General features: G+C 42.6%; 1 protein-coding gene across 1 annotated transcript in view; it reads right to left on the bottom strand.

The window, feature by feature from the left end:
* CD109 (CD109 molecule) overlaps positions 1-25,252 on the bottom strand; it is a 538,537-nt gene that overhangs the window by 461,062 nt on the left and 52,223 nt on the right. The window contains exons 4-6 of the mRNA XM_030199046.1: positions 16,991-17,221; positions 9,920-10,045; positions 3,730-3,769 (exon numbers count right to left, since the gene is read on the bottom strand). Coding sequence (XP_030054906.1) covers positions 3,730-3,769; positions 9,920-10,045; positions 16,991-17,221 — 397 coding nt within the window. The remainder of the gene's footprint in view (positions 1-3,729; positions 3,770-9,919; positions 10,046-16,990; positions 17,222-25,252) is intronic.

Raw genomic sequence — 25,252 nt, 5'->3', positions numbered from 1 at the left:
CAGTTGGCTTCAGGAGCTTTTGTCCTCAGAATGTTGAGGTAGCGTTTTATGTACAGATGGGGAGTGGCTGAGGGCGGGTCTATGACTGAGGGTGACTGCTCCTGATACCCTAGCCTACGAAGACTACAGGAGTGCAGTGCTTCAGTGCCTTGCAGTGAGCTTCAGAATGTTCGAGGTGGGATTTATTTATATAGATGAAGGAACAACAGTGGATTTTTCAATTAAATATCATTTACTAGGGGGAGGGGGTGTTCAACCTTGAAATGGATTGGTAGTCTATTATAAAAGTTCTCCTATTAGTTGAAGGGTCTTGTGACCCGTTTAAAGTTCAGCGTTGTACTGCAGATGCCATATTAGATGAATAAATAAGTATGAGCTGAGGCAGAAAGCTAGATTTAACTATTGGGGAATCCATCTGTGAGTTTATAGTGGTTGGGAAGGTGACAATATATTTAAGAATGTGTTTTGCTTTTTATATAGGACCAAGCCCTGACAAAGCATGCTGAAACATGGTCCATGTTGGCGAGGGTCCTTAAATGTTTCAGCAATTAAGCTACGTAACTTTAATTAAAGTGTTAAAATATTAAGCACATTTAAATGCAGGTGAACTGGATTAGGAACTGGTTGACGGGCAGACGCCAGAGGGTGGTATAAATGGAGTTCGCTCGGAGGAGAGAAAGGTGAGTAGTGGAGTGCCTCAGGAATCGGTGCTGGGGCCGATTCTATTCAATATATTTGTGAGTGATATTGCCGAAGGCTTACAAGGTAAAGTTCGCCTTTTTGCGGATGACACTAAGATTTGCAACAGAGTGGAAAGCATGAAAAAAGATCTGCAGAAGCTAGAAGAATGGTCTAACGTTTGGCAATTAAAATTCAATGCGAAGAAATGCAAAGTGATGCACTTAGGGAGTAGAAATCCACAGGAGACGTATGTGTTAGGCGGGGAGAGTCTGATAGGTACGGACGGGGAGAGGGATCTTGGGGTGATAGTATCTGAGGACCTGAAGGTGACGAAACAGTGTGACAAGGCAGTGGCCGTAGCTAGAAGATTGCTAGGCTGTATAGAGAGAGGAGTGACCAGCAGAAGAAAAGAGGTTTTAATACCCCTGTATAAGACGTTGGTGAGGCCCCACCTGGAGTATTGTGTTCAGTTTTGGAGGCCGTATCTTGTGAAGGATGTGAAAAAATGGAAGGGGTGCAAAGAAAAGATACGAGAATGGTATGGGATTTGCGTTACAAGACGTATGAGGAGAGACTTGCTGACCTGAACATGTATACCCTGGAGGAAAGGAGGAACAGGGGTGATATGATACAGACGTTCAAATATTTGAAAGGTATTAATCCGCAAATGAACCTTTTCCGGAGAGGGGAAGGCGGTAGAACGAGAGGACATGAAATGAGATTGAAGGGGGGCAGACTCAAGAAAGATGTCAGGAAGTATTTTTTCACGGAGAGAGTGGTGGATACTTGGAATGCCCTCCCACGGCAGGTGGTGGAGAGGAAAACGGTAACAGAATTCAAACATGCGTGGGATAAACATAAAGGAATCCTCCTCAGAAGGAAGGGATCCCCAGAAGCTTAGCCGGCGCTGGGAGGCAGGGCTGGTGGTTGGGAGGTGGGGATAGTGCTGGGCAGACTTAAACGGTATGTGCTCTGAAAAAGACAGGTACAAATCAAGGTAAGGTATACACAAAAAATGACATGTGAGTGTATCTTGTTGGGCAGACTGGGTGGACCGGGCAGGTCTTTTTCTGCCGTCATCTACTATGTTTATAAGTAGTGGAGGTGATCGATGATATCAGTGAGTCACAGGGCACCAGCCCTCTGTAAAAGAGTCACTGCTAAAATCTCTGAAGCAGGATATCCTATATTTAAATATTGTGAAACACTGGGCTGTTTGTGGTCCTATTGATTTAAACCCCCACCTATAAAATTTAGGACTGATTAAAGTGGATTCATGAAAGGGAAGACTTTAGAGAAGTAAATCATGTGGTCCAATCTGTGGGAAGAAATCTGAGCACACCTTCTTGCCTACTGCTTCCCCTTGCCCTGTCACTTTTCCCTTTACTCCAAGAACATGTGTTCTGAAACTGATGTACATACTCTTAACTACTGGATGGAAAATTTTCAGCTCAAAAAAATTTACCCAAATTGCTCCCCATTTTGTCTGTATTCTTTCAGAGGCTCCAAAGAAAAGCCAATATCATTTAATGCTGCCTTGATCAATTTGCAAAGCAATACTACATGTACATCCTTCTAGATTTATACCCTGGATGTACTGTCTGAAAAATCTCACTCTTTGGTCTTCAAATCTCACTCCTTGGTGTGGTAAATCTCACTCCTTGGGATGGTTCACCCTTAGCATCTCCGATATGGCAAAAAAAAAAAAAACATATATAGCATCCGTGCCTTCCTCTCTACTGGCATTGTAATTGTTTCTTCAGTTCTTTGTAAGCCGCTTTGAGGCTGCTCTCGGTGGTATAAAGCGGGGTATAAATGTTCTGAATAAATAAATATAATTCAAATAATATCATCTCTCTCATATTTTACACTTCAAATCTCACTGAGGATGCTTTAAATAGACACTCAACACTATATCAATTGCTCCCTTGTACCTGTCACAGGCAGTGAGGTTGCAAAAAACCTGTAAGGCATCTTAGATCTGAACATGCAAGACAACTCAAGTATCATAGTTGTCTGACATGCATTATGCAGAAACCACAGCAACTACTTTTTCTGTAGCTGGGCCACTACTGTGAAACAAACTTGCTGAGTATTTGTGATTGTGTACAACTTTGGAGCAATTTTTAAAAAAGCATTGAAAACCCAATCATTTTTGCAAGCCTTTCCTAACATATAGATTTTGTTTTGTCATTATTAATTATTTGTATTTTATGTATGTTTTAACTGTGAGCCAATTATGTGTAAGTGGGTTATACATTTTATAAATAAATAAATAAATAAAATAAAAATGCTTAGTTTGGTCCTGAGACCCAGTTTTCTAGTGGTGGATCTAAATTCAGATCCCCCAAGACTAGTCTAGTGTTGGTGAGAGAAAGAGAGGGATGCCATTTTAATAGTGGTCCTAGATGGAACTACCAGTGGCAACAAGGGTGCACCTTGGAGAAAAGCAAGGGTCCTTTTGCTGCCAAGGCATCACAGTCTATGAGCTGAGAGGGATGGCATAAACTGCTAAAGGCAAAAGAAAGGGTGGGAAATGCTTCAGACTGCTCCAGTTGCCAGCGTCTGATGTTTAATTTAACACCAGCAAGGTGAGTGAATCTTCTGCTTTGGGGGGATTTAAACTTTAGGCTGACTGTAGGCAGCAGCAAACGGGATCCCCCACCCTGTCTGGTTTCCCCGTTCCTCTCCAATGGTTCAGCTCGAGCAGGCATAGGGTTTGCCGCAGGAGTGGCCTTCTTTGGCACGCTGTCCACTGAGCATTTGTGAGGAATATGGGATGACCTCTTTAGCATGCATTTGCATGCTCATTGTTCTCAGAGCCGGTGAGTTGTTTCACAAGTTTGTCGGTTCTGAGAATTCGGCGCTAGCAAATGCGGGCATTAATCTAGTGCTAACAGCCCCTAGCGCCCGCATCTGCTTCTGAGCATCGGGGCCTCAGTGCACCGATGATTCCTCACAGTCCTCACTCAATAAGGAAACCTGAGTTCCCCATGCTAATTGTTTAAATAGAGTCCATAAAGCAGAAAGGAAGAAGACATGACTTACCATACTCCATCACTGTAAAAGTTTGATAATGAATTTGTTTCTGTGAGGGGGAAAATGACAGAAAATTAATTTTACTTCTTTCATGCACACGGTATTCATAAAGATAAACTAAACAAAAACATTGCAAATTGTATTCCAGGCCCAATAAGAATGCAGACCTTTTCATTAAAGGGCTCTTTTACTAAAGCTTAGGACGCATGCTAATTCCGTTAGTGTGCACTAAATGCTAAGAAGCCCATAGTTATACAATGGGCTTCTTAACATATAGCGCATGCTACTTCTGTTAGCATGTGTTAATCTTTAGTAAAAGAACCCCTAAATGAGTCAAAGGAACTCAAACAATGCAAGAGAAAGTGGAGTCTTGTGTCACAGCAAAACCACACAAGTCTGCTCTAGCTTTAATGTGACTGTAAAATTCCCCATCATTTTGATATCCTTTGAAATATCTCATTTATTAAGCTGCAGAGGGCTACAGCTAAAAGCACTAAAATACACATATAAATAAATGACATCCATATATCATATATGCTTTAAATCTGGGGTTCTGAGCCCAGTCCTTGGGACACATCAAGTTAGTCTGGTTTTCAAGATACCCATAATATACATGAAACAAATTTGCATGCAATACTTCCATTGTATGCATATCTCTCTCATAAATATTCATTGCAGGCACCCTGAAAACCTCACTGGCTAGGCGTGTCCGAAGGACTAGGTTGAGAACCCTTGCTTTAAGTCAGTCAGTCAGTCAATGTATGACTTTTACCCCCTTTTTTTCGGTATACCAATTAGGTGGTTCTGACCTAAGGCAAGGAGTGTTAGGGGTATCACCCTATATACTTTTGCACATTTTTCACTGTTAAACTTTATCTCTGTGCATTTACGTGCAACATGGCAACCACACTCTTATCAATACTGTAATGTATTCATGAATGCTCAATATTCTTTTGTAGACTCTGCCCAAGGTTCGTTCTTTCCGGGAAAACCTACTTACCTCTTTAGTAAATAGTATGTAATAAATGATGTACTGAATTGTGACCAGTGTGGATCTGGAAAACTTAGGATTAACGTTTCTAGTCTGAAATGATTTAAGAAAATTGTTTTTAGGTTACCTGAGAGAAATATACTGCTCTTAGCTTTTTCTACCGACCTCAGGAGAAGGCAGATCAATGTGAACCGAACTGTTTATTTATAGTTGAGGGGCCCTATGAAGAAGAGTAAAACTTTTCCAGGCAAAGTGCTAGTGACAATTGTTTTCTTTTCCAGTCTACATGTTGTATAAAGAATGATGTATTTGGATAAGACATCAGAATTGTTCTCTCTCTCTTATCTATGGTTGAGAAAACATTACCTAAGACATGTTTCTCTGTTCTGAAACCCACCTGTTTTTGGCTAATGGTCAAAGTCTCTTTTCTTTCGTTATTTTGCTGACCTACTGAACTGAACGTTAGCTGATCTGCTGATGTAAGCCTTTTTTTATGTCTATATAATCTTTTGCTGACCTACTGAACTGAACGTTAGCTGATGTAAGATTTTTTTGTCTATATAATCTTGTACTCTCTTTCAGACAGACAAGAAACTCATGGTAGGAAACCTGACTTGATTGTCAATAGTCTGTCTCATGAGCTTTCTTCTTGCTAGCAATTTATTCTCTGAATAAAGGAAATGTCAATGACCACTCTACCTTGAAAATATTAAGGATGCAGCAAGAAGCCACAATTTGGCGTGCCCCTGTAGTGACCATTATCTTTCCTGCTGGGAAGAAGCATTGATTTGAAATTCTTCCTGTAGCCAGTTAAGATAAGAGCATTTGTTTTCTTTTTTCCTCTGGTCAAGAATTCTCTCAGTGTAAATGCTGGCTCCTTGCTGTAAAATACATGAATGAACAAAGTTGTTATAGATTTTTTTCAAGTTGTTTTGAATTTCCTTTTTCCAGAGGTATGTGTTTATGTGTTCTTATGTGTATACCGGTATCCTACTCTTAAATTTGGGGCTGTAAGTTTTTACGAGAGATAATTGTTGCTAAGAAGTACTATGCAAATAGCTTTCCTGTTTTCCTAGTCACACTATGCTAAAAATATATATGAGAATTTGTAATATTGAACAGCACTGCCATCTTGTGGGTGAATAGTGCATTTATTTGAATTTAGTTCATTTGGTTTTGTATTGGGTTAAATTTAATTTTAAGAAACAAAAGAGAATCTATATAACATATGGGCTATTTATATTTCTTGACTTACAGGACATCTATGGGAAACAAAGTTTATAAAAGGGACATATTAACCCTTTTTGATTGGAAATATATGTAGAAGTGGAGCCTTAAAATTGATTAGAACATGGACATCCCCATTGGGGGACGCTCTAGGAGCAGATCCTGGGTGTCAGGATCTGGAAGAATTGAGCAAGTGGGGCTCATTCTGACTGGTCCTCAAAGTGGAGAAAGAACCAGAACTGAACTCCAACAACTGGGGTCAGGAAAAATTTTCCCAGAAGGAAGAAATAGTTGCCCAAGATTTTTGAGATTCTACTTGGCATATTAATTATAGGAAATTAGAAAAGTAAGTCTGGGACTTTATTTTCAGGGCCAGCAACTTACATGAACACTAACTATGGTTCTGAATCATGTAAATATTTGGATAAATGGAATTTCACCAGAAATAATCCCACATTGTGCTTCCCATAAAAAGGATCCTTTAGATTTGAAACTTATGCATTTAAGAGAAGTTTTACAACATAAAAAGATTAAACCGGTTAAGTGGGCCCAGTATTTTAAATGGTATGAGTAATGTTTAAAACGTGATAAAGCACATGCTCTATCAGGTTTCAAAAATAGAATGGAGAAAAATGTTGATGAAGTTAAAAGTGAAATGGAAAAGAAATTGGTTGAGGCTAAAAATAAAGCTGATTTTTTAAAGAAAAAAAATGTACTTCTTTGTATCCGGTACTTACTTCCTCTGCTCTGCCTCCTGAATATCATGCAGAGGATAACAGAGGAAGATATAGCAGATCTTTTTCTGTCATGTAGAAGGGGGATCAGTGGCAGAAGTCCTAATGCATTTCCAAAGTTGAAAACATCTGATTCAGGGACAATACAGACAAAACAATTTTGCTTTTCCAGACACAGGGGGCAAACCAGACACTGACAAGGGAAAATATGCAACATTTAATAGAGTGGCTGGACCTAAATCTACAGAGGCTGGAGCAGAGTTAGAAAGGATATATAATGATTTGTCTCTTACAAGTTACAAGAAATATACAGAACAACCAAAAGTACTCAGGACACAGAAATAAAAGGTATTCTTAAAGATTTGATGACATGGGCCGATTGTAAAAATGTTGACACTTATGAGAGTTTAGAAAAGGATATAAAAAACTGTCTTGAGTTACATGCCTTGCATCACAAGTTCAAGCTTAGGCACACTAATGCTAGTAAACAGGTCTCAGAATCTGGGACAGAAAAGGATACAGATTATCCACTACGATTGTTGCCTGGGGAGCAAGATAAGTTAGCGAGACTCCCAGTCCCTTGGAAAGTCTCTGAGATTAGAGCCATAGCCAAAACTTTTACTGATATTGAGGAAGATCCAGTAAAGTAGCAGTAGCATAGTGTATTTGATGGTTAAAATCCCACCTACACTGATGTCAAATCGTGTCTTAAGAGCTCTTCTTCCTGATATTAAACTGAGTAAACTCCTTAAGGAAGCTAAATGGTATAAAGAAGATCCAAGTATTGATTACACAGCCTAGATGCATTAAAGGCTAAATGTAGTGATGTAGTAACTAAAGTTACAGAAATATATAAAAGATAGACTGATGAGTAGAATTAATGCATGTCAACAAACCTGGAGAAAATCCCTCACAATATTGGAACCGGTTAGCAAGAGAATTTAAGAAATATTCTGGAATTTACAATGCTTTAGAAAATGCTGTTCCAGGTGTCAGAACAACATTTGTTAATGGGTTTTTGCCCCCTGTAAAGTCATTACTGAAAACCATTCATATTGGATGGCATACAGAAACACCTGAAACTCTTGCTGAAGTAGCTAAAAGTAAGGCTAGGACACTGCAAAAACAAGATTTAGAAGATTCTAAAATCATAGTGAATAAGAGTGAGAAGCCATTTTGGAGGTGGTGGCATGGAATGAGGACTCTTACTCATGCAGTAAGATGACTTCAGGCTGTTGTTGAAATAATGGTCCATCATCTAGCCCAAGATACATGACTTTATTAATAAAGATGAGCCAAATGATTAATTTATTATCCAAAATAGGTTGGACTTAGATTATTTAATGCCTGCTCAAGGAGGTGTTTGTGCCTTTATAAATACTAGCTGTTGTGTTTATGTTGATACCCAATCTCAGATATTGTTGAATTCAACAGCCTAGCTTGAGAATCTAACCTATATTCAAGAAAGCTCAGATATGGGTTATAGCACCTGGGATTGGTCTTGGTTACAAAATTTTGGTTCTTGGGGAAGAAAAATTGTACATATATACTGATCACTTATGTTGTATTGCAGTGTTCTGTGCAATGTCTCCAGTGCAGTGGAAAACAGATAACCACAACCTCTCATATAATGTATGTTACAAATCACTTAGCTGGAGGACAGACTGAAAATGTAGACTTAACCTTTGATGGGGAAAATTGTGGAGAGATAATATTAGAAATAGAATTTTATTGAATGCTGTCTAAATAATCCATAAAGGAGATCATATGACAAAACGGAGGGAATTGTGGATCTGGAAAACTTATTTAACATTTCTAGTCTGAAATATTAGAAAATTGCTTTTAGGTTACTTGAGAGAAATGTGCTGCCTTAGCTTTTTCCACTGACCTCAGGAGAAGACCAGATGAATGTGAACTGAACTGTTTATTTATAGTTGAGGGGCCCTAAGACGACCAAACTTTTCTAGGCAAGGTGCTAGTGACAATTGTTTTCTTTTCCAGTACACGTGTTGTATAAAGGATGATTTAGTTAGATAAGACATCAGTAATTATTCTTTTTCTTTTATCAATGGTTGATAGAACATTATCTAAGACATGTTCTGTCCTGAAACCCATCTGTTTTTGGCTAATGTTAAAAAGACTTTTCTTTCGTTATTTTGCTGACCAATTGAACACTATCCATTTCCCTACCCCAACTTCTTCCAGGATGTAATGAATTGTAAAAGCATACTGAAGCATAGCAAGTACTCAATATGTAATTAAAAAATCCTATCATCCTCTTCAATAAACCTATGTTGAAAAGATTTCCAGAAACCTAGGGTTGCCAGCTGACCACAGCTTTGCCTGACAGCAGAGCCGGCGTTAGGGGTTGGCAAACAGGGCAGTTGCCCTGGGCCCCCATCCACAGGGGGGCCACAAGTCTGCCTGAAGCTGAAGGAGGAATAGCTTCCAGCCCTGTCTGACAGGTTGGTTCAGTCCTGGGTTTACCTGCATGGGGGGATTTAGAATTTTGACTTCCCAATTAAGAGGCCAATGTAGGAAGTTTCCCACATGGTTCTATGGGTTTAACACTGTTTCACCGCAGGATGGCAATTGCAGAAATGGTTTCAGTGCAGGTGTTAACTTGTGTGGAAACCCCAATGGCACACTGCATTTAAAGGAACATAAATGGCAGTGTTTAGCCATTCCACGGCAGCATAGAAGGATTGGTTGAGAGTCTATCTGCACCCCCTCTCTCCTCCCAACTCAACCACCCTGCTCCAGATACCCTTTAGAGTTTGAGAGGATCAGATGAATGGAGGGGTGCCACTAAACACCAAGAATTAATATTTTAGCCAGGGGTACTGTCAGTGTCTGAGGCCAGTGCAGATACTGGCAGCTTGCACTAGTTTATTTGTAAAATGTCACCCTTCCTGTCAAGTGCCCGAGCCAATCACCACTCAGGCACTGACAAAAAGGGTGACATTTCACAGTGAGCTGTGGAATACTGCTGCAATTTAAACACAGACGTAATTTACATGCTCATTACTTATAGCATGCTGCCTTGGCTCTTGAGTGAAAATATTGCAGTAGAGCCACACACAGAGCCAGCTCTACCATGAAGCAATGTACACAATGAGGTAAACCCAGGTCTTGATCAAATATGCTGGGCATATCTGGAGCAGGGTTGGCAACCCTACTAAAGCCATGCCTCTGTATTCTTTCCCAATCTGTTGTCACTTCAAGTTGTGAAAAGATATATACTCACATTTACTTGAGCTTCTATGGACCAATCACCAAGTGGAGGATTTGCAGATATCTGGAAGTTTTTGGAAAGGACACCCAAATCACCCTGCTCTGCCAGCCACTGACAAATCAAATTTCCTCGAGGGTCCTAAAATAAATATTGAAATAGAACATTTTGGTTGGAGGTGGCTAGAAATGCACTTGTTTAGCATGCTATAACAATTCTCCTAAATTTAATCACCATATGTATATGATTAAATATGGGTGCCTAATTTGCAGAACTGCTCTTTATGTTTGTACCTCAGGCAATTAGAAAGTCACTTAAACCCACAAGATTATAAGGGGATGCAGGGAGATTTGAACCTGGTTTCCATGGTTCTTAGCCCAATGCTCTAACCATTAGGATACTCCATTCAAATGGACTCAGATAGCAACTAACCTATATTAAACAAGGTTAGTGCAAAATTATATGCTGGCGAGCACAACTGCAGTATAATTTGAGATACCGTTTAAAGTTCTACAAATGTTAAGCCTCTGCAATTTTATATGAAACTAGTAAAAAAGCCCCGTTTCTAATGCAAATGAAACGGGGGCTAGCAAGGTTTTCTTCTGTGTGCATGTGGGAGTGTGTGTGTCCCTGCCCTCTGCCCTCTCTCCCTTCCCCTGTGCTGTCTGTCCCCTCCCCCCTCGGAGTCCAGTCCTTCAGTGTTAAGTTATCTGCTGTTCTGTGTTTGTGTTAGAGAGATAGTGAGGGCTTCTGCCCTCTCTCCCCTCCCCCCTCTGAGTCATTCACTGTTACAGAGAGAGCGATTTGGTTCCCTGCTTTGCTGTGTTTTCCTTCACTGTTTGTGTTACAGAGAGAGCGAGGGCGGGGCAGACATTCATGGGGAAACCGGATATCTCTCCCCCTTCACACTTTCGGCAGGAGGCTTCATTTAGAACGTTGGTGGTGCCTTTTATATAGAGAGATTTTTCATATTAAAATACTGCATCAATAAGGGGGTAATTCTACCAAGTAGGCCCTAACATTTACAGGCCAGTTATATGTGCAAATGTTTAGAATAGTAGCACATAAGTGCTTATGGAAAAACTAAAGTCCCTGGACTCTCCCTGCCTAATAAATTAAACAGGCTATATTGAACTATTTACATAGACCTCTATAAACACTGTTTTATGCACCTATGAAATGAGAATTTATCATCACATCAATTCAGTTACATAAATACACACCAACAAATTTCAACAGTCTTAGTACTTAACACAGTACTTGTGCACTTAAATCAGTGGTATTAATCTATAACTAAGATCCTTAGAACCAATAACTTATAGTCTTTCATACTTTTCAAACCCTTTCAGTCTTGCTTGCCAAAATAGTAGCTGTAAGCTTCTCCCAGCTTCTTAGCTAAGTCAGTGTGTGGGTGTGTGTGCGGCTGTGACACCTAGGTCCCTCCTCTCTTCTCCTTTAAGTACACCCTCTCCCAGTTCCCCTCAGATCTCATCCCTCTGCTGGAAATTTCTTGGGCTGGTGGCTGCTGGACTTCCAAGATGGCTATGCCTGTCCCTGCGGTGGCTTCATGGAAGCTTTCCCTGGGCTCCAAGGACCAGCTGTCCTCCCCAGAGCTGTTCTCCTCCACTGGGCTCTTGGTTCTAGCCACACTTAAGAAGTCCTCTTCCTTGCTGTGCTCTAGTGCCGACTGTACCCCAGAGGTCCAGCCCCTAGTGCCGATTACACCCTGGAGGCCTTGTCCTCTCTTCAAAAGGAGCCTCTAGGGATTCTCTTTGCTGGGCTTCAGACTTCAGCCCTTAACAGGGCTCTGCAACCACCAGTACCAGGAATCCCCACTAGAGGTCTACCTCTGCTCTTCTAGGTCCTAGGCACAAAGAGTGTCCCCTCAAGCCATTTTGTTCTGCCCTGAGCTGCTCCCAAAAGCCTCCTTGCCTTGAGTGATGCTCCCAGGGGTTGCTGCTCTCAAAGGCCTCAGTGCCTTGAGCAATGCTCCCAAGGGCTATCATTCTTCCTGTATTCAAGAGAGCTTCTAAGGCTACTCTACTTGCTGGGGTTCAGAATTACCAGCACTCAACAGGGCTCTGCAACCACCAATAACAGGGTTTTCCCTCTAAAAGGCTGTCTCCCATCTTAGCCTGAAGCGAAGACCAAAGGTGAATACATAACCAAACTCTACAGCGAACTCCCAACCTTGAGGGGAAGCAGGTTTTAATTCCCTTATTCTGATCCATTTCTCTCCATTCAGTGTGTATGCATCATGGATCCTACAAAGCTTTCTTCCCATTAGTGAACTAATCCACTCAATGTGTAAAAAAGCTCCCAGCATTCTGCCTGTCTGCCTCCATTTATATGCAGGCAAAGTTGTGGGGCCCATCGCCCTCCTGCAATGTTCAATCAGCTTTTGTGCAGCTCCTACTAAAGCAAGCTTATAAACTCCTCATTTATCTTAGAAAAATATTAATCTGTTTATGTTTTAAAAGCAACTAGCAAGAAAGGCCTGTTTCGAAACGCAATGAAACGGGCGCTAGGAAGGTAAACTCCCACCCATCCTCCCTCCCGAGTTCCATACCCCCTCCCTCCCTTCCGAGTTGCAGACCCCCCTCCCTCCCTCCAGACTCCCCTCCGTCCCTTCGTGTCTCCCCCCTCCCGAGTTGCAGACCCCCTCCCTCCCAAGTTGCAGACCCTCCTCCCTCCATCCCTCCCTCTGAGTTCAAGGCCCCCTTCACGCCCTCCCACCGAGTTGCAGACTCCCCCCTCCCTCTGATTGTAACCCCCCCCTTCGCATTACTGCCTGGCCCGCCGTGGCGCAACCCTCTGGACTACCCTGCTCGGTCCCTTGCCCCCCCCCCCTTCAGTCCCTCCAGAGTTAGACCCCCCTCCCTCCCAGTTCAAGGCCCCCTTCACACCCCTCCCACTGAGTTGCAGTCCCCCTTCCCTCAGAATTAAACACCACCCCCCTCCGCGTTATTGACCCCTGGACCCCCCTGCCGCGACCCTCTGGACACCACCCTTTCCTCGGAAATACCTCCCCTGAAGCCGTCACGTAGCTCTACTGACAGATCCAAAGTGCTGTTGTGGGCTGCGTGGCGTTCCTTGTTGAATGAGCATCTGTTGAAGTTTCTGTGCGTGCGTGTGATGTCAGACACACATACAGAGACTTCAACAGATGCTCATTCATCAAGCCACGCCCCGCAGCCCAGGACAGAACTTCGGATCGGTCAGCAGAGGGGAGGTATTTCGGAGGAAAGGATGATGTCCAGAGTGCCACGGTAGGGGGTGCAGGTGTCATTAACGCGGAGAAGGGGGGGTGTTGAAATCTGAGGGAGGGGGGCATCTGGAACTGGGTGGGAGGGGCGTGATGGGCCCTGAAGTGGCAGGGAGTGAAGGAGGGAGTGACATGTGTGTGTGTGTGGGGGCGGGTGTGTGGATGTGCTTCGGGTGGTAGGAGGGGGGTGTGTCTGATGTTGGGGGGGGTTGTTGATGCGCCGAGCAGGGTCATTTACGCGGAGGGGTGTTTAAATCTGAGGGAGGGGGAGTCTGCAACTCGTTGGGAGGTGCGTGATGGGCCTTGAACTGGGAGGGAGGGAGTGACATGTGTGTGGGGGGGGCAGGTGTGTGGATGTGCTTCAGGTGGTGGGAGGGGGGTGTTTGATGTTGGGGAGGGGGTGTTTGATGCGCCAAGCAGGGTCATTTACACGGAGGGGGGGGTGCTTAAATCTGAGGGAGGGGAGAGTCTGCAACTCGTTGGGAGGTGCATGATGGGCCTTGAACTGGGAGGGAGGGAGTGACCTGTGTGTGGGGGGGGGGGGCGGGTGTGTGGATGTGCTTCGGGTGGTGGGAGGGTTGTGTTTGATGTTGGGGGGTGGGTGGTTGATGTGATTCGTTGAGTGTCATTGCTCCGCCCTCGACGTCATCACGTTTGACGCGTGGGTAGGGCAGACACTCATGGATGAAAACTTATCTCAGCCACTTCACTTTAGAACGTTAGGAAAGTGAGGCTTCATTAGATCGTTGGAGGTGCGTTTTATATAGAGAGATTTACCAAGATTTCTTCTCTCTCTTTAATTTTTATGTTATGCATCGCTTCTAGCCCACACTGAACAGTTCAATGCAGTGTGGAACTGGGAAAGAAAATTAAACTTATGTCTTTAAAAGAAATGCAAGAAATTGTCTTAAGTGAGTTATTTACAAATGCTGTCTTAGCAGACCCTAGGGGAAGGCCAAATAAGCACAAACAGAGATATTTACTACAGATCTCTTTCTATATTGACTACAAAAGGCCATTTGATGAGAGGATAAAAGGAGATCTGAACTGACCAGTATTTGAGATAGATGTCATCTTTTAGAAAGGTAAAGCATATTCTGTAGAAAAACAGGTAATAAATATTAGTCTATTATTAAAGGTGGATGAGAAATGCTATTTAATGGGTTTTTCCATTTTACTATGCCCTTATACTTTATATTTGCATAGATTAAGTTCAGTCTTCTAAAAAAAGATGTTTTGCTGATGCTATGGAAGTCTGTATAGATGAATCAACTACCTCATATGTATTTAAGGGTATAAATGTAAGCACTGGATTGTCATACTTAGGGAGACATGGAAGGAGAGAGCCTTCTCTCAGTCTTCCCGCCACACTGCAATAAGATATATTAAAAGACCAGTTTTAATGATCTTGTATGGGACAATTTTATTTTCACAAAATTTATGTACTTTCTACAACAGGTTACAATACCAAGATGCCAACAAAGATAGGTCAGGAATTACAAAATAAATTAAAATCGTTTAATTGGGTCAAAATTCTTTTTCAAATAACCAAGTTTTTACAGTTTTTCAAAATGTCAAATGATTAGAATCTGTGCAAATTCCCAAGGGTAGAGAATTTCAAGATACCACTGATTGATGGGAAGAATTAAATATGGCCCTATATTTCAATTGTCTAACCGACAGAAAATGCAAAAGCATTAAATTATGAATACTACACAAGGAATTAATATGAAGTACACTAGGCTCAATCACAAAGATAAAAGGGTGCTAAGCCATTTAGAATCTTATGAATGAGAGTACAAAGCTTAAATTAGGCTCTGCCTCCACAGGAAGACAGTGCAACTTCATCAAGAGTGGAACAGCAGATTCATATCTAGAGGCAGAGAATATTAATTGAGCCGCTATATTCTGCTATAACTGAAGTCTATTAAAACATGGCGCTGGGGGCAGAGTCAAAATGGTGGCACCTTGATCGTGATTGCTTCAGCATATCCTGAATTCTTCTTAAGCAATTTACCTCATGCCTCTGGAAAAGAAGGGGAAGACGGTTTGTCTGCACCCCTACAGCTTCGGTTTCTTCCTCGTCTCAGCCGACGTTGGAAGCTTTTGTAACATGGCAAACTAGAGTAAATGGGGAGCCAGAATCTCCTGCTGCAGTTCTTCATGGGGGAAGTTTGAACTGATCTCAGCCTTTAGTCGCAAATAGTTCAGCGAGGCAGTTGCTTGGAGCAGAAGGGGAAACACCCGTGTTGAAGATCAGGTGGGGAAATGCCCGCACTAGAGATCAGTGATCAAGTTCAGGTGGGACAGCTGCACCTACAGAACAAGAGAATGGCTCAGGGAGTGTTGCTTCGGTCTTAGAGGGAACCTAGCCCATAACTGGAGGGGCCCAAGTGGCTCCGATGACATCTTCTATCCAGGAACCATGAGCGGAATCTTTTGCTCCCCCTGCAAAGGCCAACAGTCATTACCTTGGATTCTTTGTGGAGTGTGTTGGTAAGACCTGATTCTTCTTATTCTACCAACTTAAAAACACTTGCAAAAGAACTGCAGAATAAAACTCAGGCAACTGAACAACAGACACACAGAAGGGGGAAATGGATTCTTGGAAAGAGAGATGGAAAGTATGAAGTTAGTCAATAATACTTTGATTAAGGATAAGACTCAAACAGAAGGATTGAGGTTTTGGGAAATTATACCAGACGTCTTAACCTTAGGATCTTGGATTTTCCTAAAGCCCAAGATATGATACCATTAGATCTTTTTTAAACTTATTTGACCAAGAATTTGAAGAATTCAGTTACTACCACCCAAAGCCAGAATTTATTATATAAAACTTCCAAGCCTGGAATATGGCCTCAGAGTGAAATTTTGGGAAATGCGTCTGTGGAAGTAGCCAATTCTAATGAGGCAATTGGATTAGCCTATGAAGGTCCTTTAGTTGTTGTGAAAGCAACCTTACTGGTTACTCTGGTATTTGAACAAGACTAGGATATGATACCTCATTTCGGTTTTCACAATGTGCAGACTTTATTTCTTGGAGATGAAATCTGGATTTTTCCTGATCTAGTGAGATCAACTCAGGCACGTAGAAAATGTTTCTTAGCCATGAGGACAAAGACACAAAGCCTGGGTGCTTCGTTTTTTTTCTTAGATATCCTTGAAAGTGTTTGGTGAAAATGCTGTACCAGCACCCCCTTTTTTGTGGTCTAGTGGAGTTTTTGCCTCTTATTTTAAATCTCTTATTGATTCCTATATACACTTGATATGTCACCAACTCATATGTCTTTATAACGATTATATACTGCTTGTTCTATTACATTTGTTTTGTTTTATGATGAAAGATTCAGAGAGTGTTGATTGTCTATTATATATGTTCATTAATAAAAATTATTGAAACATAAAAATATTAAAACCCTCCCATTGGGGGGGATTCACCTCCATTGCCTCAGGTACAAACTAAGGGCCCCGTTTACTAAGGTGCGCTAGCGTTTTTAACGCGTGCACAAGATTAGCGCACACTAAATGTGTAGGCGCCCGTAGGAAAACTAGTGCTATTTTAGCACAGGTCCCGATTTATGCAATGAGACCTACTTATTAATAACTGATGTTAACAGTAAAATAACACATCTGAATGGTAGCCCATATTGATAACTTCCCCACATAAAGTACTCATAATGTACCTGAACTCAACTTGAGCTGCCACTAAAAAAAGTGTGAGCTAAATCCAAATAAACAGAAAAACAAAGATAGGTGTGAAGTTTCTTTGATGTCTTATGGTTACACAGAGACCTGCTGATAGATTGCAATGTTTTACTCACCCGAATATGTAGGTCTATAACAGCATCGTAAGGTTTGAGATCCAAATTAACAGCGACAACTCGCATCTTCACTTCTTGGCCTGGTTTATAAAGTGATTTGTCAGTCTGGATGAAGACAGAAAAGCCCTTGGACTCAAACTCAAGAGGAGTGCTCTTGAAAAATACTGTCTTGTTTCCAGCATATCCATTTACAAGCAATTCATAGGTACCATCAACACTGTTTAGAGGCAACTGGAAAAAAAAATTATAAATTATCATCTCATATATTTGATTTGAACATACATTACAGTTTACATCAGCATTTTTATGGATTTTCATCTCAATTTTCATCTCAATTTCTATTATCAGTATATTAATATTTCAATATCAGCAGAACTTAGCACCATTTCTTGAAACTTTCCATACAATACAAAGAAAAACAACAGATTTTACATGTGGTCTATCCTTGAAATTATCAATGGCATGTGAATGTACCCTCCAAAGCAAAGCTCCTTTAGTATGAATTTCACTGTTGTTGAATGCAAAGATAGAGTGGGACATTATCAGCATGGGTTACTATTAAGATATGTCAACTCAGGTTATTAGTAATTAGGGGGCCCTTTTACTAAGCTGCATTAACCAGCAAATGCAGGATTTTCAGTGATATAGTAGCATGGGCCCGATCTATTGTCTCCTGGTGTTAAAATAAACAACTGCTGGGGCATAATCCCCGCATCAGCTCCTCAACCAGTGGTTTGCAGTGACAGCTAGCACACAAGTCGTTACTGTGTTCTAGCTGTCAAGAACACCAATTGCACAGCCACCACCACCTCAAGTGGAAACAGTAAGTGCAACTGCACTATTGGTGGTCCATTAACACAGCTTCTAACAAGTGAAGTGCCTGGCAGCACAGCTCCCAGCACTTAGGATCCCTTCCTGGACTACATATCCTCCACCTGAACCCTTCCCTACATCCAGAACTCCACCCAAACCCTTCCCAGACCTCAATCCTAGCCCCCCCAACAGCACAATCCCGCCACCTGCATAGCTTTGTGTTCCCTCCACTCCCAGACCCCACCCCTGCGTTTTACCCAAGGGCTTCATTAGTAGTTTAGGGCGTCCTAGGTGGCAGCAATCACCCTATGCTGCTGCCCAATTCAGCACCAAATAAAATGGAACCAATGACCCCCAGTGGTGGTCTTGTAGTACTACTGCTAGAGAGCACTCTCTCAGGGGGAATCTTGCTTACAGTCCATTCTCAGCATCACCTCTCAAAAGCAGGAGTCTCTGACAGGGTAGGATTTCTGTTCTCCAATGTTTCACTTTTAATAGGTGCCTGTATTCAGTATTATATCCATACTGCCCAGAAGACCATGGCTGGTCTTAGGAATTGTGGGGCCCTGTGCAAACCAGTTTGGTGGGGGCCCCCAGCACCTTGCCTAGCCCCACCCCAACCCCTCCCCCAATGACTCACTTCTACCCTCTATACTCACCATCCTCTTATCACTCATCTCCCCTGAGAACCCTGATGGTCCCTACCATATGGTTCCACCCAGACAAGCATCTCCCCTCTCTTTTCCTTCCTACACTCTTCTACCCTAACATTTCCTCTCTCTCTCATTCTCAACCCACACTTGTAGCCAGTTTGGGGGGTTTTTTGTACGAAAAAAAGGTACCGGTATTCATTATGGTTAAGTTTAGGGGAAATAGCCACTCCACAGTAACCACACTCCTTTTACCAGTCATGGCACATATAAACAAGCATCAATGAAAATATTACACCAGTATAGAAGAAGAAAATTAACTTGTAACAGCTTACAGAAATTATTTTTAATGAAAAAAAAATCATCTCCAGTATACCCAAAATGACACAAAACAAATTAGAACACGGACCACAAATTAGTCAATCTTGCTAAATCTGAAACACAAATATGTTATCAAAATCTCAGAACCTAACAAACAGATTCCTAATCAGACACTTGGCCTTGCTGTCACACATGCAGAACAGAGATAGCCCCTCTTCAAATTCAGCTTTTACCTATTTTCTCTCCTTCTGGGTGCAGTTTTTCTCCTCTCTTCCCTTTCCCTCATCTCTATCCATGTGCATTATCTTCTTTTCTTTTCTGTTCTCTTCCCTCCCCTCAATCCATGTCCAGCATGTCTCCTCTCTCCCATCCCTTGAATCCATGGCCAGCATTTCAACCTCCCCTCCATTCAAATGCATCTCCTTCCTCTCTTTTCCCTCCCCTCCATCCATGTCCAGAATTTCTCCTCTCCATGTTCATCTCACTTCCTCTCTATCCATGTCCAGCAATTCTTCTCTCTACTCTCCACTCCATCCATGTGCATCTCCTTCCTCTGCCTTCCCTCCCCCTCCATTCATGTCCAGCATTTCTCCTCTTTCCGCTCCATCCATTCATGTCCAGCAATTCTCCTCTCCCCCCTGCTCTCATACTACTTGGGGCAGCTTTTCACCACTGCGCACCGTGGGCGACGGCACCCATATGTGAGAATTAGCTGGCCTGCATCTCTGTATAAATACCAGCAGCTCTTCATGGAAACTATCAATTTGATGCTTCTCTTTTTGTGCACATGTATAACCGAAAATGTTTTGCAACTACTGTATATGCCCACGCTCACAAATACATGTGCATTCCTGCATATCTGTATTTTACAAAAAGCTTCACAGATCTGAACGATCCTTCCGTAAAATACCAACAGAATTGTTAACATCCAGATTTGAGTGTTCCAGTTCTTGCCTCAATGTTCTATCCTAATGAGCCTTCCAGTATGTGAAAAGTTTTCTGAAAATCCAGATAAAGTCAATGAGAAACACCAAGAAAATTAAAGAGAGATATGATAGGAGACAATGCCCTGGTGTTGATTAGGAACTTATCTACCCAGACATTCTGCTCATTTTAGGGAAATAACACATTCAGAGCAGATTACAGCATAGCACAAACAACTTAAAAACATGCCACAAACAAAATGAATTCAAAACAATACTAAAAGTATATCAGGCTTTCTTTTATTAGCACCAACAAAGATGTAGAATCAAATACTCACAGCAAACCCTATTCTCCCCTCCACCCCCCCCCCCCCCCCACCAAGTTACTGCGTATGATACAGACCAGAGAGTAGAACTATGGAGGGAGGTTATCAAAATGGGCTACTGTTTAGGTGTGTTATTTTACTGTTAATCCCAGTTATTAGTATTTAGCTTTCACTGCACAAAATGGGACCTGTGCTAAAAGAGTATGCCTTAGAGGTAAAATAACCCATCTTAACGGTAGCCCACATTGATAACTATGCCCCTACATGTTGAATTGTTAAAATCTTTCAGTGGAAGTTTGTATGCTTTCTCCTCTAAGATTTTGGATTGTTGCACTGAAAATTAGATTAAAAGCAAATAGTAGAGTGCCCCAGGAATCTGTACTAGAAATAGTTCTTTTTAACATATTTATAAATGATCTGGAAAGGGAAACACAGTGAGGTGATCAAATTTGCAGACAACACAAAATTATTCAAAGTTATTAAATCATGAGTGGAATATGAGAAATTGCAGAAGACCCTGTCAGATTATGAGACTATAAACTACTAAAGCCAAGACTGAATACGTCAAAATATAAATAAGGCTACCAGCATTTGAGTATATCAATTTTTTCTTTTTTCTTACTTCTATTACAGAGTGCCGTCAGTAAAAAAAAAAAAAAAACACACTATTTAAGGCAGTATATTTTCAATGCCTAGTGGTCTAGTATTTCTTTCATCGGGTCATTCATATTTTTATGTGCTATAGCCTATAATAAAGTGCTCAATCAAAATAACTCAAAACGTGAACTTATCTCTTAACGTTCTCTCAAAAGTTTTGAGAGAACGTTAAGAGATAAGTTCACGTTTTCAGTTATTTTGATTGAGCACTTTATTATAGGCTATAACACATAAAAATATGAGTGACCCGATGAAAGAAATACTAGACCACTAGGCATTGAAAATATACTGCCTTAAATAGTGTTTTTGGTTTTTTTTTTTACTGACGGCACTCTGTAATAGAAGTAAGAAAAAAGAAAAAAAAATTGATATACTCAAATGCTGGTAGCCCTACTTATATTTTGGCGTATTCAGTCTTGGTTTTAGTAGTTTATGTTATCATTTATTTTTCAAAGACTGAGGGATTTAATTGTTGAATATCCAGATTATGAGACTAGGCATCCAAATGGTAGATTAAATTTAAACATTGACGAGGTAGGTCACGTGATGCGCCGAGAGCAGTAGCCACGTTTGCGCGCTGCTCCGGGACCCCCACTCGCTTAACACCCGCGAATTACCTTTAAATTGGTCGGGCGGCGATACCACGAGTTCCCACAGGCTGGTGAAGTATTATGGACCAATTTCTTATCTCCATGCCGTCCGGAGCCCTAAAGAAGACCGCGAAAAGTGATAAGAAGGTGACGGCTGCGGGAAGCGAATCCAAGATGGTGCCGGGTTCGCCGAACAGTGAGGCAGAGTTTTCGCCCCGACAGCTGTCCCAGTTAGCAGCGGTACCCAGGTTTGCCTCGCTAGAAGGGCAATTTGGAAAATTCGATGGCTTGCTGGCAGATCTGGCAGAGCGCACTGTGGAAGTGGAAAAACGGGTGTCTGATTTGGAAGATGCCTGTCAGCACTGGGAGCCTGAAATCAGAAGCCTACAAGATCAACTAACACAGCAGGCAGAGAAATTGGACGATATCGAGAATAGAGCCAGGCGCAATAATCTCAGGTTTGTGGGCCTCCCTGAGCATATTCCTGATCTGAATCTGGGCTCAGTGCTGGAAGAATTGTTACAGAAGGAATTTGCTTTATCAGATAGCAGAGGCCCATTTTGTATTGAAAGAGCCCACAGGATTGGGAGGAAACAACAGGATGCCCAGAGAGCAAGAGCGGTTATCATCAAAGTTCATAATTACATTCATAAGGAGGACATACTGCAGGGATATAGATTGAAAAGGGACACTTTAGCATATGCTGGGTTCCGGATTCACATATTCCAAGATTACTCTGCTAGTGTTCAGGAGCGGCGATGGAAATTTCATCCAATTTGCACGACCCTGGTGAATAAGAAAATGCGCTTCTTGCTGCTGTACCTTGCTACTTTGAAAATCCATCACGCAGGGAAATGGGTCACCTTCACTTCGGATCAATTGGCTTTAAAGTTTGTGAATGAAGACTTGAAGGAGTCTCTGGACCCGGCCTGATTTTGGCTTTTTGCGTTCTGTTAGAGTGTTCAAGACCTACTGGCAAGCAGCAGGTGACGAGGGACTCAAGGGGCCATCTGAGTGGGAGACACTGAGACTTTTGACTGTTGGTTGAGGGTCCAGATGGGTTGGAAACAGGGTGTGGGGTGGGACGGGGGGTCCCCGCATTGTTGTGACCTTTACATAGATGGGGACAGTAAGATTACAGGAGGGGAGGCCACGAGGGGTGGTGGGGCAGGGAACGGTGGAGACTTATGTATGGGGGAGGGGTGAGAGGGAGGAGATGAGGGAGGGAGGGGGGTTATCCTATATGTGTAGTTTGGGCGGGAGAAATGGGAAGGGGATGCCACAAGAATGCATGATTAAGTATGACTGTGTATTAGCGCGCTGCTGCGGGAAGGGAGATAGTCCAGATCTCTGAGCGAAGGCTGGGCACCCGGGGGTGACACTTGCATCAAAATTTGTGATGTATCAACAGTGGATGACTGGGGATTAAGGCCAATTTTCAGGCACCTAGATTAATTTCTTGGAATGTCTCTGGGATTAACTCCCCGGTAAAGCTCTCAAAAATCTTAACTGTGTTGCAGCGTCACAAAGTCACTATCGCATGCTTGCAGGAGACAAAGTTGTTGGATGCAGAACATTTGAAATTGCGTCAGAGATGGGTGGGAGACTGTTTCTATTCTTCAGCACAGGGGAAGAGGGGGGGAGTGGCAGTGCTTATCCATAAGAATTTACAATACACGGCACGGGTGGTGGTTTGCGACACTCAGGGACGGTACATACTGTTGCATCTAAATGTAATGGGTCAAGAGATTTTCTTACTTAATATGTATGGACCTAATGTCTATGACCACTCCCTTTTCCAGCATATCATACGACTTGGGCTACAACATTCAACTGCACCATGGATTCTCATGGGGGACTTTAATCAAGTAATGGACGGGCACCTAGATAGATCAGCCCCGGGAGCGGGAGTGGCCTTGGGCAGGGGCAGGGGATTACAGCATTTGTGTAAAGCGTTGAATGTGGTTGACCCCTGGCGCCTGATGAACCCTAATGTGCATGACTATACTCATCACTCCCGCGCACATGGTACCTGGTCAAGGATAGATTATTTTTTGTTGGAAGCCAGTCTCTTTCCCCAAATTTTACAGGTGGAGATTGGTCCTATGGAAGTCTCCGACCATGCCTTGATTTGGGCTGACATAGAGCTGGGAGCGGCCCGTCTGAGAGGACGTCAATGGCGTTTCCCGACATACCTGGTAGGGGATCCCCATTTTCAAGACTATCTTAGACAAAAGTGGTCGTTGTTCACAGACATTCATGTGTATCACGAGCATACGGCGCAATTACACTGGGAGACGTCGAAAGTTGTAATGAGGGGGGAAATAATTTCATACATGACTGCACGGGTGAAACGCATGTTGCAGGGAATAATTCAGCTGGAACAGAAGTACCAGATGGCTAAACGTAGGTACATTGCAGCCCCTACTAAATTATCTAAGGAGGAGATGGTTTCTACGCTCGCAGCACTAAACTCTCTCATTCATGACCGTACCAAGAAACAACTATTTCATCGTTCTTTTGCTTTCCATCGATATGGGAATAAGCCGGGTAAATTATTGGCTAGAGTTGTAAAAAATTGGGGCGGCAGTCGGTTTATTCCTTCTTTGAAAAAACCAGACGGTACCCGGGAGAATAGTCTAGGTGGGATATTACAGCTTTTTCGTGACTTTTATGCCTCCTTGTATGCAGCCCCGGACGCTCAGAGTGGCCCGTCTATAGAGAGTTATTTAGAGGATTCAGGTATACCGCGTCTACCGGAGGCAGTAGTATGTCAGTTGAACACCCCCTTGAGAGCAAAAGAGATCCAGGCGGTAGTAAAGTCTCTGAAGAAAGGCACGGCACCCGGCCCCGATGGGTATACACCAGAATATTACCAGTGTATGCTACCCCAGGTGGTTAGGGCGTTGACCTCCTTTTTTGACGCCTCTATAGTGAAGGGGGAGCTTCCTCAACATGCTAACGAGGCGTTAATTATGCTTATTCCAAAACTGGACAGGCCACCGGAGAGTCCAGAGTCGTATAGGCCTATATCACTTCTTAATGTTGATTTAAAGATCCTGGCCAAGGTGTTGGCGGACCGTTTGGCGCCCCACATATCTACATTGATTGGCGAAGGACAGGTGGGCTTTGTCCGGGGTAGACCTTCATCCGTTAACGTACGTAAAGTATGTTTAGCAATTGCACATAGTCATGCCCAAGAGAAACCATTGCTTTTGGTGAGCCTAGACGCCGAAAAGGCGTTTGACAAAGTGTGCTGGGACTATCTGTTTGGTGTCCTGGATTATGTGGGCCTGACGGGTTGGTATAGGCAGGCGATTGCGACGCTTTATCGTGGTCCTAAGGCCTCCCTGGTAGTAAATGGTCTACGTTCTGCTAATTTTCCTATAGCTCGAGGCACGAGACAGGGCTGCCCGTTGTCTCCGTTGTTGTTCCTGTTGTATCTAGAACCACTGTTGAGGACTGTGCAGAAAGACACGGAAATCTCGGGGATTGACGGCCCCTCGTTCTCGGTGAAGGCATTAGCTTTTGCAGATGATATCTTGCTGACATTAACTGAACCGTGTAGGTCATTGAACAGTTTGCTGGATGTCATAGCAGAGTTCAGTTATTATTCAGGGTTCACCCTTAATCTGCAGAAGTCTGTTGCTTTTCCGATTCAACCCTCGATTAGAGAGATGTGGGAAGGGGAGTTTCCACTCATGTGGTCCCCTGGTCCATTAAAATATTTGGGAGTGTTTATTCCATCGGACCTGGCATGCCTGTATGAGGTTAACATCCAGCCTTTGCAAGTTTGTACCCAACGAGCTTTACGGGGGTGGTTCTCACTTCCCTTGACCTTAATGGGAAGAATCGCTTTATATAATATGATCCTGGTCCCCCAGTGGCTCTATGTCCTACAGATGGTACCTCTATTTCTTAAATCGAGTGATGACAGTTTTGTAACACAACTAGTGACACAGTTTTTGTGGCAGGGTAAACG

This window comes from Microcaecilia unicolor, chromosome 3 (genome assembly GCF_901765095.1).
Source record: "Microcaecilia unicolor chromosome 3, aMicUni1.1, whole genome shotgun sequence".
Lineage (NCBI taxonomy): Eukaryota > Metazoa > Chordata > Amphibia > Gymnophiona > Siphonopidae > Microcaecilia > Microcaecilia unicolor.
This window is presented reverse-complemented; position numbering and strand designations above follow the sequence as displayed.